We start from the raw sequence: 14,229 nt of genomic DNA on the forward strand, positions 1-14,229 counted from the left end.
GTTTCGGCTACTTCTGCCGTAATCATAGCTTCATAGCTATATATATATGTGTGTGTGTGTTTTAATATTAGTTAGAGATTAGAAAGAAATAAAGAAATATATGTCTGTTAATTGTTTAAAGGGATACTAAACCCAAATTTTGTCTTTCATGATTCAGGTACAGCATGCAATTTGAAGCAACTTTCTAATTCACTCCTATAATCAATTTGTCCTCATTCACATGCTATCTTGATTTTAAAAAGCTACACTGTAAGCTTAAGATCCATCCAATTTTTGGTTCAGCACCTGGGTAGCGCTTGCTGATTGGTGGCTAAATGTAGCAAACCAATCAGCAAGTGCTAACCAGGTGCTGAAGCAAAAATGGGCCGGCTCCTGACCTTACAGTACTGCTATTTCCAATAAAGACAACAAGAAAATAAATAAAGGCCTAGATTACGAATTTTGCGTTAGAGGCTGTGCGGTGCTAACGAGCAGTTTATGCTCACCGCTCACTTACAGACATCACTGGTATTATGGGTTTTTACAAACCTGGCGTTAACCGCAAAAAAGTGATCGTAGAGCAAAATTTTGCTCCACATCTCACCTCAATACCAGCGCTGCTTACGTTAGGGGTGAGCTGGCTGAACGTGCTTGTGCACAATTTCCCCACAGGAATAAAAAAAGCAGCGTAAAGCTCCTAACGCAGCCCCATTGATTCCTATGGGGAAACAAAAGTTATGTCTACACCTAACACCCTAACATGAACCCCGAGTCTAAACATCCCTAATATTACACTTATTAACCCCTAATCTGCCGCCCCGACATCGCAGACACCTACATTATATTATTAACCGCTAATCTGCCGCTCCGGACACCGCCGCCACCTACATTATACTTATGAACCCCTAATCTGCTGCCCCCAACATCGCCGACACCTACATTATATTTAATAACCCCTAATCTGCCGCCCCCAATGTCGCCGCAACCTACCTACACTTATTAACCCCTAATCTGCCGCACCCAACGTTGCCGCCACTATTTTAAACTAATAGTTACATTGTAGCTATCTTAGGGTTTATTTTTATTTTACAGGCAAGTTTGTATGTATTTTAACTAGGTACAATAGTTACTAAATAGTTATTAACTATTTAATAACTACCTAGATAAAATAAAGACAAAAGTACATGTAAAATAAAACCTAACCTAAGTTACAATAACACCTAACACTACACTATAATGAAATAAATTAACTAAATAAAATAAAATGATCTAAAGTACAAAATAAACAAACACTAAATTACAGAAAATAATACAAAATTACAAGATTTTTAAACAAATTACACCTAATCTAATCCCCCTAACAAAATAAAAAAGCCCCCCAAAATAAAAAAGCCCTACCCTACACTAAATTACCAAAAGCCCTTAAAAGGGCCTTTGCTGGGCATTACCCCAAAGTAATCAGCTCTTTTACCTGTAAAAAAAAATACAAATCCCCCCCCCAACATTAAAACCCACCACCCACACAACCAACCCTACTCTAAAACCCACCCAATACCCCCTTAAAAAAAACCTAACACTAACCCCCTGAAGATCACCCTACCGGGAGACGTCTTCATCCAACTGGGCAGAAGTGGTCCTCCAGACAGGCAGAAGTCTTCATCCAAGCCAGGCAGAAGTGGTCCTCCAGATGGGTAGAAGTCTTCATCCATTCGGCATGGAGCCGGTCCATCTTCAAGACATCCGACACGGAGCATCCTCTTCATCCGGAGTCTTCTTACTAAATGACGGTACCTTTAAGTGACGTCATCCAAGATGGCATCCCTTCAATTCCGATTGGCTGATAGAATTCTATCAGCCAATCGGAATTAAGGTAGAAAAAATCCTATTGGCTCATGCAATCAGCCAATAGGATTGAGCTTGCATTCTATTGACTGATTGGAACAGCCAGTAGAATGCCAGCTCAATCATATTGGCTGATTGCATCAGCCAATAGGATTGAACTTCAAGCCTATTGGCTGATTGCATCAGCCAAAAGGATTTTTTCTACCTTAATTCCGATTGGCTGATAGAATTCTATCAGCCAATCGGAATTGAAGGGACGCCATCTTGGATGACATCACTTAATTGTACCATCATTTAGTAAGAAGACTCCGGATGAAGAGGATGCTCCGCTTCGGATGTCTTGAAGATGGACCCGCTCCGCGCCAGATTGATGAAGATAGAAGATGCTGTCTGGATGAAGACTTCTGCCCATCTGGAGGACTACTTCTGCCCGGCTTGGATGAAGACATCTCCCGGTAGGGTGATCTTCAGGGGGTTAGTGTTAGGTTTTTTTAAGGGGGTATTGGGTGGGTTTTAGAGTAGGGTTGGTTGTGTGGGTGGTGGGTTTTAATGTTGGGGGGGGGATTTGTATTTTTTTTTACAGGTAAAAGAGCTGATTTACTTTGGGGCAATGCCCCGAAAATGGCCCTTTTAAGGGCTATTTGTAATTTAGTTTAGGGTAGGGCTTTTTATTTTGGGGGGGCTTTTTTATTTTGTTAGGGGGATTAGATTAGGTGTAATTAGTTTAAAAATCTTGTGATTTGTGTATTATTTTCTGTAATTTAGTGTTTGTTTGTTTTTGTACTTTATATAATTTTATTTAATTTAGGGAATTAATTTAATTATAGTGGTAGTGTTAGGTGTAATTGTAACTTAAGTTAGGTTTTATTTTACAGGTACTTTTGTCTTTATTTTAGGTAGGTAGTTATTAAATAGTTAATAACCTAGTTAAAATAAATACAAACTTGCCTGTAAAATAAAAATAAACCCTAAGCTAGCTATTAGTTATATTGTAACTAGCTTAGGGTTTATTTTATACGTATTTAGTTTTAAATAGGAATTATTTAGTTAACTTAGATTTAGGGTTTAATAACTTTAATATAATATAGTGGCGGCGATGTTGGGGGCAGAAGATTAGGGGTTAATAAATGTAGGTAGGTAGCGGCGATGTTAGTGATAGCAGATTAGAGGTTAATAAAGTTTAACTAGTGTTTGCGAGGCGGGAGTGCGGCAGTTTAGGGGTTAATATATTTATTATAGTGGCGGCGATGTCCGGTTCGGCAGATTAGGGGTTAATTTTTTTTTAAAATGTTTGCGATGTGGGGGGGGGGCCTCAGTTTAGGGGTTAATAGGTAGTTTATGGGTGTTAGTGTACTTTTTAGCACTTTAGTTAAGAGTTTTATGCTACGGTGTTGTAGTGTAAAACTCTTAACTACTGACTTTAAAATGCGGTACCAGTCTTGACAGGAGGGGGTGTACCGCTCACTTTTTGGCAGACTCGTAATACCGGCGCTATGCAAGTCCCATTGAAAAAATAGGATACGCAATTGACGTAAGTGGATTTGCGGTATTTCCGAGTCTGGCCAAAAAAGTGAGCGGTACACCTGTTCCTTCAAAACTCGTAATACCAGTGGGCGTTAAAAAGCAGCCTCCTTCTGGATACTCCCAGCTGATTCAATCGTCAGAGTGCTTTACACGCTGTTTTTCTGACAGCTGGTGGGGTGTCTGCAGCCTAGGGTTGTGCTGATGATGCCGATAAAGAAACTGAATATATGAAGGAAGTACCGAGGTGCAGGGGAAATAGCTGGCCACGGGGGAACCATTTTTTTATGCAACACCAGGAGATGATCCTTTGTGAACGGTATATGTTTTTATTCTGTAAGTAGCACTCTGGGAAGGGGCTATTTAATAAATTGTACCTATTGTCTACACTGCGTGTTGTGCTTCTCTGTCTTCTTGTTTGTATAGTGATCTTTTGAACAGTCTGTGATGGGACTTTTTCCTGAGGAGCTGCAATTGTAATACGCTGATTATATGGGACTTACAAACTTTCTTTCATAATACCAAGTAAATTGTGTATCAGTCTTAAAGGATACTTTTAAAAGAGTTTTACAACATACCAGATTAATAACGTATTTGTATGATATCGTTCTATGATGGTACTCTCTAAATGCTAATTTTGGGATATACAGTAGCACACTTCCCTTTTCTTTTTTGTTACTGTCCCTTTAATATTGGTGTTTTGGGTGAATACATAAATATATATATATATATATATATATATATATATATATATTTCCAAATATCTTTTTATTGTGGAATTTAACAGGAAAATAAACATCATAAACCATTTACACTGTCATAAGAGAACAAATTATGGAGATAACGTCAAAAAACAAAACAGAAGCACCATTATAGTGATACATAAGGTTTCCTCTAGAAAAATATAACAATACCAAAGACAATTACTAACTTCATTAAACATTGGACTCTTTTTTCAATTTATCCAAAATTACAAAATGTAGTCAAACACTGAGCATATCATATTAGAGGATGAGGTGGTTATCCCACTCAGATCTCTCATTCCCTCAGACTGAAAGGAAAGATAAAGAAAGGGAAAAGAAAGAAAAAAGTTCAGGTTTTGCAGGGAAAAAATATCTTTCTGATACATTATTACATTATGTTTCTGATGGTACTATGTATACAAAAGTGTTACAATTATATAAACAACCTTCAGTTTGAATGTATACTGTAGGCTGTATTATGACAAGTAAATATTGCCTAAATGATATAAAAATTGTTGTTTACACTTGGTCCCAACTCCTCTCCAAATATACAAATATTCTAAAATCTAAACTATTCTGGTTCCAAGCAGTTTAGATAAAGGTTTTGTACCTGTTTTTTTTTAGCAGTCTTTACATGAAATGTATGTAGGAGAAATAGTAAAATGTTTAACTAAAACTAGTCTACACTGCATTCTGGTTAAAACTTCCTAATTCAGCAACTAATATAAATATCAATATAGCTAACATCCTTACAAATAAGGTTTAGTAGAGTACATATTTAAATAACACATTTTGTGTAAAGTTGGCTGCTTTCTTCTTTAAACGATTTACTGCCAAATTTATATTTGCTACATAAACTGCCGAGCCCATTTTTGAAAGCTTGATCTTGGTGTTTAAATCATCTAATCACAAGAGAATTAGGAGTTGTTTTATACCCAGAAATAAAATTGCTCATCAGTTTATTTCCTGCTTGCAATAAAATGTGGCAACAATATATTTAATTGATTTATTTATGTATGTACCATAACATTGAACTGATTATTTAGGTCATGAGATGGATTTGCATAATAGTCACAATTTTATTAGTTTATGTAATTTCTTTTATAAGATAAGATAAGGTGTCATGATACATAACTAGCCTTATCATAAACATATAGCAGCAAATAAACACATTTAAAAAATAGTTTTCTTTTTTCTCCAATGAGAACATTGTTTTGTAGTAACAAAAACCCCTCTTTATTTGCTGCTTCTGAACACTATAAATAATGATTTTCCCTATACTTTTTTCTCTGTTCCACAAACTAGTTTCTTCTTTTGTCTGAAAAGGGACATTGTAGTTGAACAAATAAATACTTTAATGTCATGCTTTATTTGTTAATTCTATGATCATTTTTTCCACTACTCACTTTAGAACTCAGTGGGTCAAATTACAAGTGGCCAGCTACATAGTGCTTTCGCTTGCTCGCAAACACCACCAGAAGTAAACTTTTAACATATGCAGATTACAAGTAAAAATTCAAATGTTTGCAAGCGAGCAAAAGCAGACACACTGTAACTTCAGGACTATGGGCATTGTACCACGTTAACCTCTTCTCCCCATAGACTTCAATGGAGAATGCAAGCTGGAAAAAAGCCTAACCCTTATCGCTTGCATGATAACCTGACACAAATTAGACCAACTTTACAAACTGAAGGTAGTTATCAATATTTTACATTTCAATGTTCTTCACATAGCAGAATTTTTTTTATTTTTAAAAAGATATGTATATATACATATTTATATATGGTTTTTTGGTAAAATATCTATCTATACACACATACATAAATATATGTTTTATATATATATATATATATATATATATATATATATATATATTCCTTTTTTTATATGATTTTTATTAAAATATCACTATTTACTAGTCAGAGGTTAAAATCTACTAGCCCAGAGGGAAAAAATTAGTACTCTACACTCAATTTAAAAGTAGTCCAGGACCACTAGGCCACTGGAAATTGTAAAATATATATATATATATATATATATTTTTTTTTTGAAATACATAGAACCTTTTACCCAAAGTGAAGAGCTTTGGAATGTAAAATATACATTACACACATAGTAAAACACATTATTAAATATTAATGTTTATTAAAAATGATTTTTTTTCAGGTATTTAAATTAAAAGGGCTCCAACTTATATATACATACAGGGAGTGCAGAATTATTAGGCAAGTTGTATTTTTGAGGATTAATTTTATTATTGAACAACAACCATGTTCTCAATGAACCCAAAAAACTCATTAATATCAAAGCTGAATAGTTTTGGAAGTAGTTTTTAGTTTGTTTTTAGTTATAGCTATTTTAGGGGGATATCTGTGTGTGCAGGTGACTATTACTGTGCATAATTATTAGGCAACTTAACAAAAAACAAATATATACCCATTTCAATTATTTATTTTTACCAGTGAAACCAATATAACATCTCAACATTTACAAATATACATTTCTGACATTCAAAAACAAAACAAAAACAAACCAGTGACCAATATACCCACCTTTCTTTGCAAGGACACTCAAAAGCCTGCCATCCATGGATTCTGTCAGTATTTTGATCTGTTCACCATCAACATTGCGTGCAGCAGCAACCACAGCCTCCCAGACACTGTTCAGAGAGGTGTACTGTTTTCCCTCCTTGTAAATCTCACATTTGATGATGGACCACAGGTTCTCAATGGGGTTCAGATCAGGTGAACAAGGAGTCCATGTCATTAGATTTTCTTCTTTTATACCCTTTCTTGCCAGCCACGCTGTGGAGTACTTGGACGCGTGTGATGGAGCATTGTCCTGCATGAAAATCATGTTTTTCTTGAAGGATGCAGACTTCTTCCTGTACCACTGCTTGAAGAAGGTGTCTTCCAGAAACTGGCAGTAGGACTGGGAGTTGAGCTTGACTCCATCCTCAACCCGAAAAGGCCCCACAAGCTCATCTTTGATGATACCAGCCCAAACCAGTACTCCACCTCCACCTTGCTGACGTCTGAGTCGGACTGGAGCTCTCTGCCCTTTACCAATCCAGCCATGGGCCCATCCATCTGGCCCATCAAGACTCACTCTCATTTCATCAGTCCATAAAACCTTAGAAAAATCAGTCTTGAGATATTTCTTGGCCCAGTCTTGACGTTTCAGCTTGTGTGTCTTGTTCAGTGGTGGTCGTCTTTCAGCCTTTCTTACCTTGGCCATGTCTCTGAGTATTGCACACCTTGTGCTTTTGGGCACTCCAGTGATGTTGCAGCTCTGAAATATGGCCAAACTGGTGGCAAGTGGCATCTTGGCAGCTGCACGCTTGACTTTTCTCAGTTCATGGGCAGTTATTTTGTGCCTTGGTTTTTCCACACGCTTCTTGCAACCCTGTTGACTATTTTGAATGAAACGCTTGATTGTTCGATGATCACGCTTCAGAAGCTTTGCAATTTTAAGAGTGCTGCATCCCTCTGCAAGATATCTCACTATTTTTTACTTTTCTGAGCCTGTCAAGTCCTTCTTTTGACCCATTTTGCCAAAGGAAAGGAAGTTGCCTAATAATTATGCACACCTGATATGTGGTGTTGATGTCATTAGACCACACCCCTTCTCATTACAGAGATACACATCACCTAATATGCTTAATTGGTAGTAGGCTTTCGAGCCTATACAGCTTGGAGTAAGACAACATGCATAAAGAGGATGATGTGGTCAAAATACTAATTTGCCTAATAATTCTGCACTCCCTGTATGTATATATGTATATATATTTATATATATTTATGCATGTATATACATATATACACATAAACATAAATAAACTTGTATACACACAGATATATATATATATATATATGTATATGTATATATATATATGTATATATATATATATATATATTTATATATATATATATATATATATATATATATATATATATATATATATATATATATATATATCTCAAAGTCAGTAGAGAACGCACTCCATAAATATCAACAACCCATAGTGTGCACTTTGAAAAATATCCAAAATAGCAGGTACGAAAAAGGCACTCACTGGTATAATAAAACTTAGCGTTTAATAAATTATATTAAAAGTGCATGACATTTCGGAGGCATTAAACCCCCTTTTTCAAATGCATTATACAGCAACTGGATGTAGATACAAAAAAGTCATGCACTTTTAATATAATTTATTAAACGCTAAATTTTATTATACCAGTGAGTGCCTTTTTCGTACCTACTATTTTTATATATATATATATATATATATATATATATATATATATATATATATATACACACACAGTATATATACTACTGGTCAAAAGTTTTAGAACCCCTCCATTTGTCCAGTTTTTATTGAAATGTATGCAGTTTAATGTCTCAATATACTCTGAAAATAAAGCATAGAACAAATAAACAATTAAACATAAAAAGAAATCATGAAATCATTTACTTTATCAAAGTAGCCACCTTTTGCAGATATAACAGCCAAACACACTTGTGGCATTCTTTCTATAACTGAAATAAAATATTGTTTGAAAAGTTCTTCTCAACACTGTTGCAGAAGTTTCCACAAAAGTGTTGCACTTGTAGGTTGCTTTGCTTTCACCCTTCTGTCCAGTTCATCCCAAACCAGCTTGATGGGATTAAAGTCTGGAAACTGTGCTGGCCATTCCATGATTTGAAGCCTACCATCTTGTTCCTTTCTTCTAAGGCAGTTCTGACACCGCCCATAGGTATGTTTTGGGTCATTATCTTGCTCTAGGATGAACCCCTGAGCAACTAGGTGTAAACTGAGGGTATTGCATGCACTGCAAAATGCTGTGGTATTAGTTTTGGTTCTGGGTGCCACTCACTCTGCGCAAGTCGGCAATTCTGGATCCAGCAAAAGTGCCCCAGACCATCAAGCTTCCTCCTCCATGTTTTACAGTTGGTGTCACACACTGAGGAACAGTGTAAGCCTCTGCAGACTGCCCCCTTATCTCAGTGCTTTTGACAGGCATGCAGTTTAGCCAATCAGTGCAGACTCCTAAATAACTACATGGGAGTGAGCATATTTTTTATCTATATGGCACACATGAACTAGCACTGTCTAACTGTGTAAAACTTTCAAAATGCTCTGAGCTAAGAGGCGGTTTTCAACGGTTTAGAAATCAGTTTGAGCGTACCTAGGTTTAGCTTTTGAAAAATACCACCAAGGGAACAAAGCAAATTTAGTGATAAAAGTCAATTGGAAAGTTGTTTAAATTTTCATGCCCTATCTGAATCATGAAAGTTTAATTTTGACTAGACTGTCCCTTTAATAACCCAAATATTTAATGATACTGTGTTTCTGGTTCTAAATAGCAAACAAGCACTTAACATTTTAATATTTATATTTAGAGCATCAAGATGTTAACTCTTAAACATAAAGCAAATGTATTAACTAAAATTAGAAAGAAAAAAAATGTTTTAAACTCTATAAAATAAACAAGAGCTGTTTAAGAACCTGTTTTTTTTTTTGTTTGTTTTTTAAATTGTAACTGTTCCCCAGTCACATACATGGACATTGTGTAACACACCATAGAACCATCTGTTGGTTGAAAGTTCCTTGACATGTGTAACACAGCTCCATCTATTGGTAGAAGGTTCATCACCAAAATGTGTACTGGGGAAATATACTCATTTGCATATATTTTGCATAGAGTGACAATTCAATGTATGGTTGTGAGTTTTATCATTTATCCCTCCCCCGAATCCCCCTTCTTTTCGTTAGAGTTATATTTCATTATTATGTTGTTTTCTATATGTTTTCCATATATTTATGTTTTATGTGGCATGTCACCCTAAATTAAATGGGGTATTTTTAGAGTCTAGTACACAGAGTGATATAAAACACATTGAGCAGTTCTGTTTGGAACTGGTGGTTTAGCCTGGCTCATTCAGGTGGTTCTGTAGCAGTCTTTGGAATGGCTACAGTTAAGTATACAAACTTTTTTTTAAAGCTGCAGTGTGGTTATTGTTTTGTAATACTGTCTGAAAAAGTACACATTAAATGAATGCATATATGAATGTTATATAAAAAATTTAATGGAACAACATTTGTAATATGCTCTATTGAGTACAAATTTGCCATCATGAGGTACAAAGGGCTTGTCACTGGGGCAGTACCATTAAAAGGCCAAATTTGAACCATTTTTTAAGGCTACAATATGGTACCATAGGACTGAGGTCCAATCTAGTACTAAAGGTACATATTTGCATTTGAAAGGTACAATCTGCAAGGGTACCAATTTGTCCCCATTTTAAACTAAGGACACTAAAAAATAACTAATCAAAATTGATAATATAAGTAAATTAAACATTTGTTTAAAATGACATGCTCTGTCCCTTTAACTAACCACATATGTTCTCTTCTTCTAATTTTACATGCTATTCACTTATGTATTGTTATTTTTGTCAGTTTTAACTATTCTTAAATAATAATAATGAGTGAAAACAAAGACAAATTTGTTCACCTAGGAAAGCATTTAAATAAAATTATCCAAGAGTGCAAATATGTATTAAATTATTATTTCAGGGAATAAATCTCTCATTTTGTGAATAATTATTAAAACATTTGATAAAAATGACTGGTCTTATAGCATCTTCCATGTTGGCCAAATATCCAAGTATTTATTCCAAGCCATTTAAATGGTTTCAACAAATCTCCATTGAGGACGCCATACAGACCAAATATCCCTCCTGTTGCATTGAACTGGTCTTTAGAACAAATCTCATTTTGGTATCACATGCCTGTCTCTGTACTGAGTGCAAGAAATGGTCTTGCTTGTGGAAACAATTACATATCCTAGATTCTTTGCAATAAAAACCTGTAAACAATGCAAATTAAATTGTGTGACATTATGACAGCTGCATACTGCTAAGAGAAAGAAAACTGTCAACAGATCTAGTCAGGAAACAATTGCATTTTTGTCTGAGCGAAATACCATGTTATTAACAGAAACAGAATATCTTCTATTTTGTGTGACAGTATTATAAACACTAACTTTTTTTTTCTGTGAGAGCTTGATACTAGAAATGGGAGCTTGGTTTCAACAAAGATACTAACAAAAAAATATATATTTGCTTTTGTGTTTTGTATTTTTTGTAAGTTTAATTTTGACTTCAAAGTGCTGTTAGGATTTCAATGCTCCAGGTGATTCATTTGTTTCCATAAAAAAATTAAAACATATATATATTTTTGGCTTTACAAAGTCCTTTTACCTCACTAACCAATAAAAAATCTAACAGTACTTCTTATATGCAATACACCAGGGTTTATCAATTTTAGTGCAAAGGACCCCAGACAGGCCAGATGTTCATGGTATCTGATTTAGAGGAATATGTGAAATAATACACTAAGTAATCAGGGTTATTAAACTTTTCTCACCCATCAGCTGAATATTTCATATGCGCTCTAGTTCAGATATCACAACAATCTGGCCTATTAGGGATCTCAAGGACTAGAATTGAGTAATGCTACAATACACCTAACAAAACAAATATCCTATAGTAAGATCAACACCAAGCTGTTATTTATATACAATATCAAAACAATCACCATAAGATTTCATCAATCTCTGTAGAAAAAATGCAAAATAATTAATGAATTACCTTAGGATACTGTTTAACAGGTATCAATACTCTTTCTGAAAGCTTTACGTTTTTGTTGCTGATTATATCTAGGTATTTCTTTTCTTCATCTTCTTTCTTACTTTCAGAATCCTGAAACTTTACAATTGCTGCAGAAAAAAATGAAAAATGTTAAGTGACAGTAATAATTATTAAGCATATAGCGTTCTAAAGTTTTTTATATATTACAAGTAGAAAAAATATTAAGCTAATAATATAAATAATAAAATACATTGTTTTGAAAATCAGTACATGTATATTATGGAATAATCAATGAGGAACAAGGAAATAACTGAATCTGAGCAAAATGTATGCTTCTTTACAAGATATTTTACAATACACATATTGAGAGAAATCTTAACATCTTTTCAGTTATTCAATTCTAAGGGGCCTATTTATCAAACTCCGTATACGATCGGGTTGATACCCCCTGCTAGCGGCTGATTCGCCGCAAATCTGCAGGGGGCGGTATTGCACCAGGGGGTCGATCCGATATAAATCGTCGCCCGCAAAAGCCGGCGACGCCAATATTTACGCTGATTTGGTATCCTATATACGGCGTAACCTAGAAGTTACGCGCGTATATTTCTGCCGTCGCCCGTAGTTTTTTGGGCCATAGGCAGGTATACCAAACCAGCGCAGTTTGGTATCCAATATGCAGCGTAAGGACTTACGTGGCGAAAATGGAGAAAACTTACTCCATTTTCACCTTGCCACAAAAAGCAGCCGTAAGAAGCCTTACGCTGACTATTGGAGCCCCGTAACTCCCTAAACTAACTAGAAAATAAACCTAACACCTAACGCATGCGCAATGTCTATCTCCCTGTCAACCGCGATCCCCCCCCCCCCCCCGAAATCCCTAATAAAGTTATTACCCCCTAAACCGCCGCTCCCGGACCCCGCCGCCATCTACATAAACTAACCCCCTACTGTGAGCCTCTAAAACCGCCGCCATCTACCTTATCTATCCCCTAATCTGACCCCTTACACCGCCGCCACCTATATAAAAATTATTAACCCCTAATCTAATCCCCCTATACCGCCGCCAGCTATATTAATATTATTAACCCCTAATGTAAGCCCCTTACACCGCCGCCATCTCTATTAAAATGATTAACCCCTAATTTAATCTACCTACCCCGCCGCCAGCTATATTATCTGTATTAACCCTAAGTATATTATAGTTAATATAGGTATTACATTATATATATTAACTATATTAACCCTAATTATATTAGGGTTAATATAGTTAATATAGTTACTATAGTATTTATATTAACTATATTAACTCTATCTAACCCTAACACCCCTAACTAAATTTATATTAAATTAATCTAATTCATTTATAAACTAAAATATTCCTATTTAAATCTAAATACTTACCTATAAAACAAACCCTAAGATAGCTACAATATAATTAATAATTACATTGTAGCTATGTTAGGGTTAATATTTATTTTACAGGTAAATTGTTAATTATTTTAACTAGGTATAATAGATATTAAATAGTTATTAACTATTTAATATCTACCTAGTTAAAATAATTACCCAATTACCTGTAAAATAAATCCTAACCTAAGTTACAAATACACCTACACTATCAATAAATTTAATAAACTACAAACATCTATCTAAAAATACAATTAAATTAACTAAACTAAATTACAAAAAAAAAACAAACACTAAATTACAAAAAATAAAAAAAAGATTACAAGATATTTAAGCTAATTACACCTATTCTAAGCCCCCTAATAAAATAATAAACCCCCAAAATAAAAAAATTCCCTGCCCTATTCTAAATTAAACAAATTTCAAAGCTCTTTACCTTACCAGCCCTTAAAAGGGCCTTTTGTGGGGCATGCCCCAAAGAATTCAGCTCTTTTGCATACAACAAATACAATCCCCCCCCCCCATTACAACCCACCACCCACATACCCCTATTCTAAAACCACCCAAACCCCCCTTAAAAAAGCCTAACACTCCCCCCCTGAAGATCTCCCTACCTTGTCTTCACCACACCGGGCCGAACTCCTGATCCGATCCGGGCGATGTCTTCCTCCAAGCGGCAAAGAAGAATTCTTCCTCCGGCGATGTCTTCCTCCAAGCGGCAAAGAAGAATTCTTCCTCCGGCGACGTCTTCCTCCAAGCGGCAGCAAAGTCTTCATTCTTCCGGCGGCATCTTCAATCTTCTTTCTTCGCTCCGCCGCCGCGGAGCATCCATCCTGGCCGACTGCTGTACTTGGAATGAGGTACCTTTAAATGACGTCATCCAAGATGGCGTCCGCCGAATTCCGATTGGCTGATAGGATTCTATCAGCCAATCGGAATTAAGTTAGAAAAATCTGATTGGCTGAGTGAATCAGCCAATCAGATTCAAGTTCAATCCGATTGGCTGATCCAATCAGCCAATCAGATTGAGCTTGCATTCTATTGGCTGTTCCGATCAGCAAATAGAATGCGAGCTCA

The 14,229-nt window shown here is 35.4% G+C and overlaps 1 protein-coding gene across 1 annotated transcript in view; it reads right to left on the reverse strand.

Moving 5' to 3' along the window:
• Positions 1–14,229, reverse strand: part of KHDRBS2 (KH RNA binding domain containing, signal transduction associated 2) — a 1,203,795-nt gene that overhangs the window by 839,058 nt on the left and 350,508 nt on the right. Inside the window, exon 2 of the mRNA XM_053710406.1 lies at positions 11,746–11,873. Coding sequence (XP_053566381.1) covers positions 11,746–11,873 — 128 coding nt within the window. The remainder of the gene's footprint in view (positions 1–11,745; positions 11,874–14,229) is intronic.

Source organism: Bombina bombina, chromosome 4 (genome assembly GCF_027579735.1).
Source record: "Bombina bombina isolate aBomBom1 chromosome 4, aBomBom1.pri, whole genome shotgun sequence".
Lineage (NCBI taxonomy): Eukaryota > Metazoa > Chordata > Amphibia > Anura > Bombinatoridae > Bombina > Bombina bombina.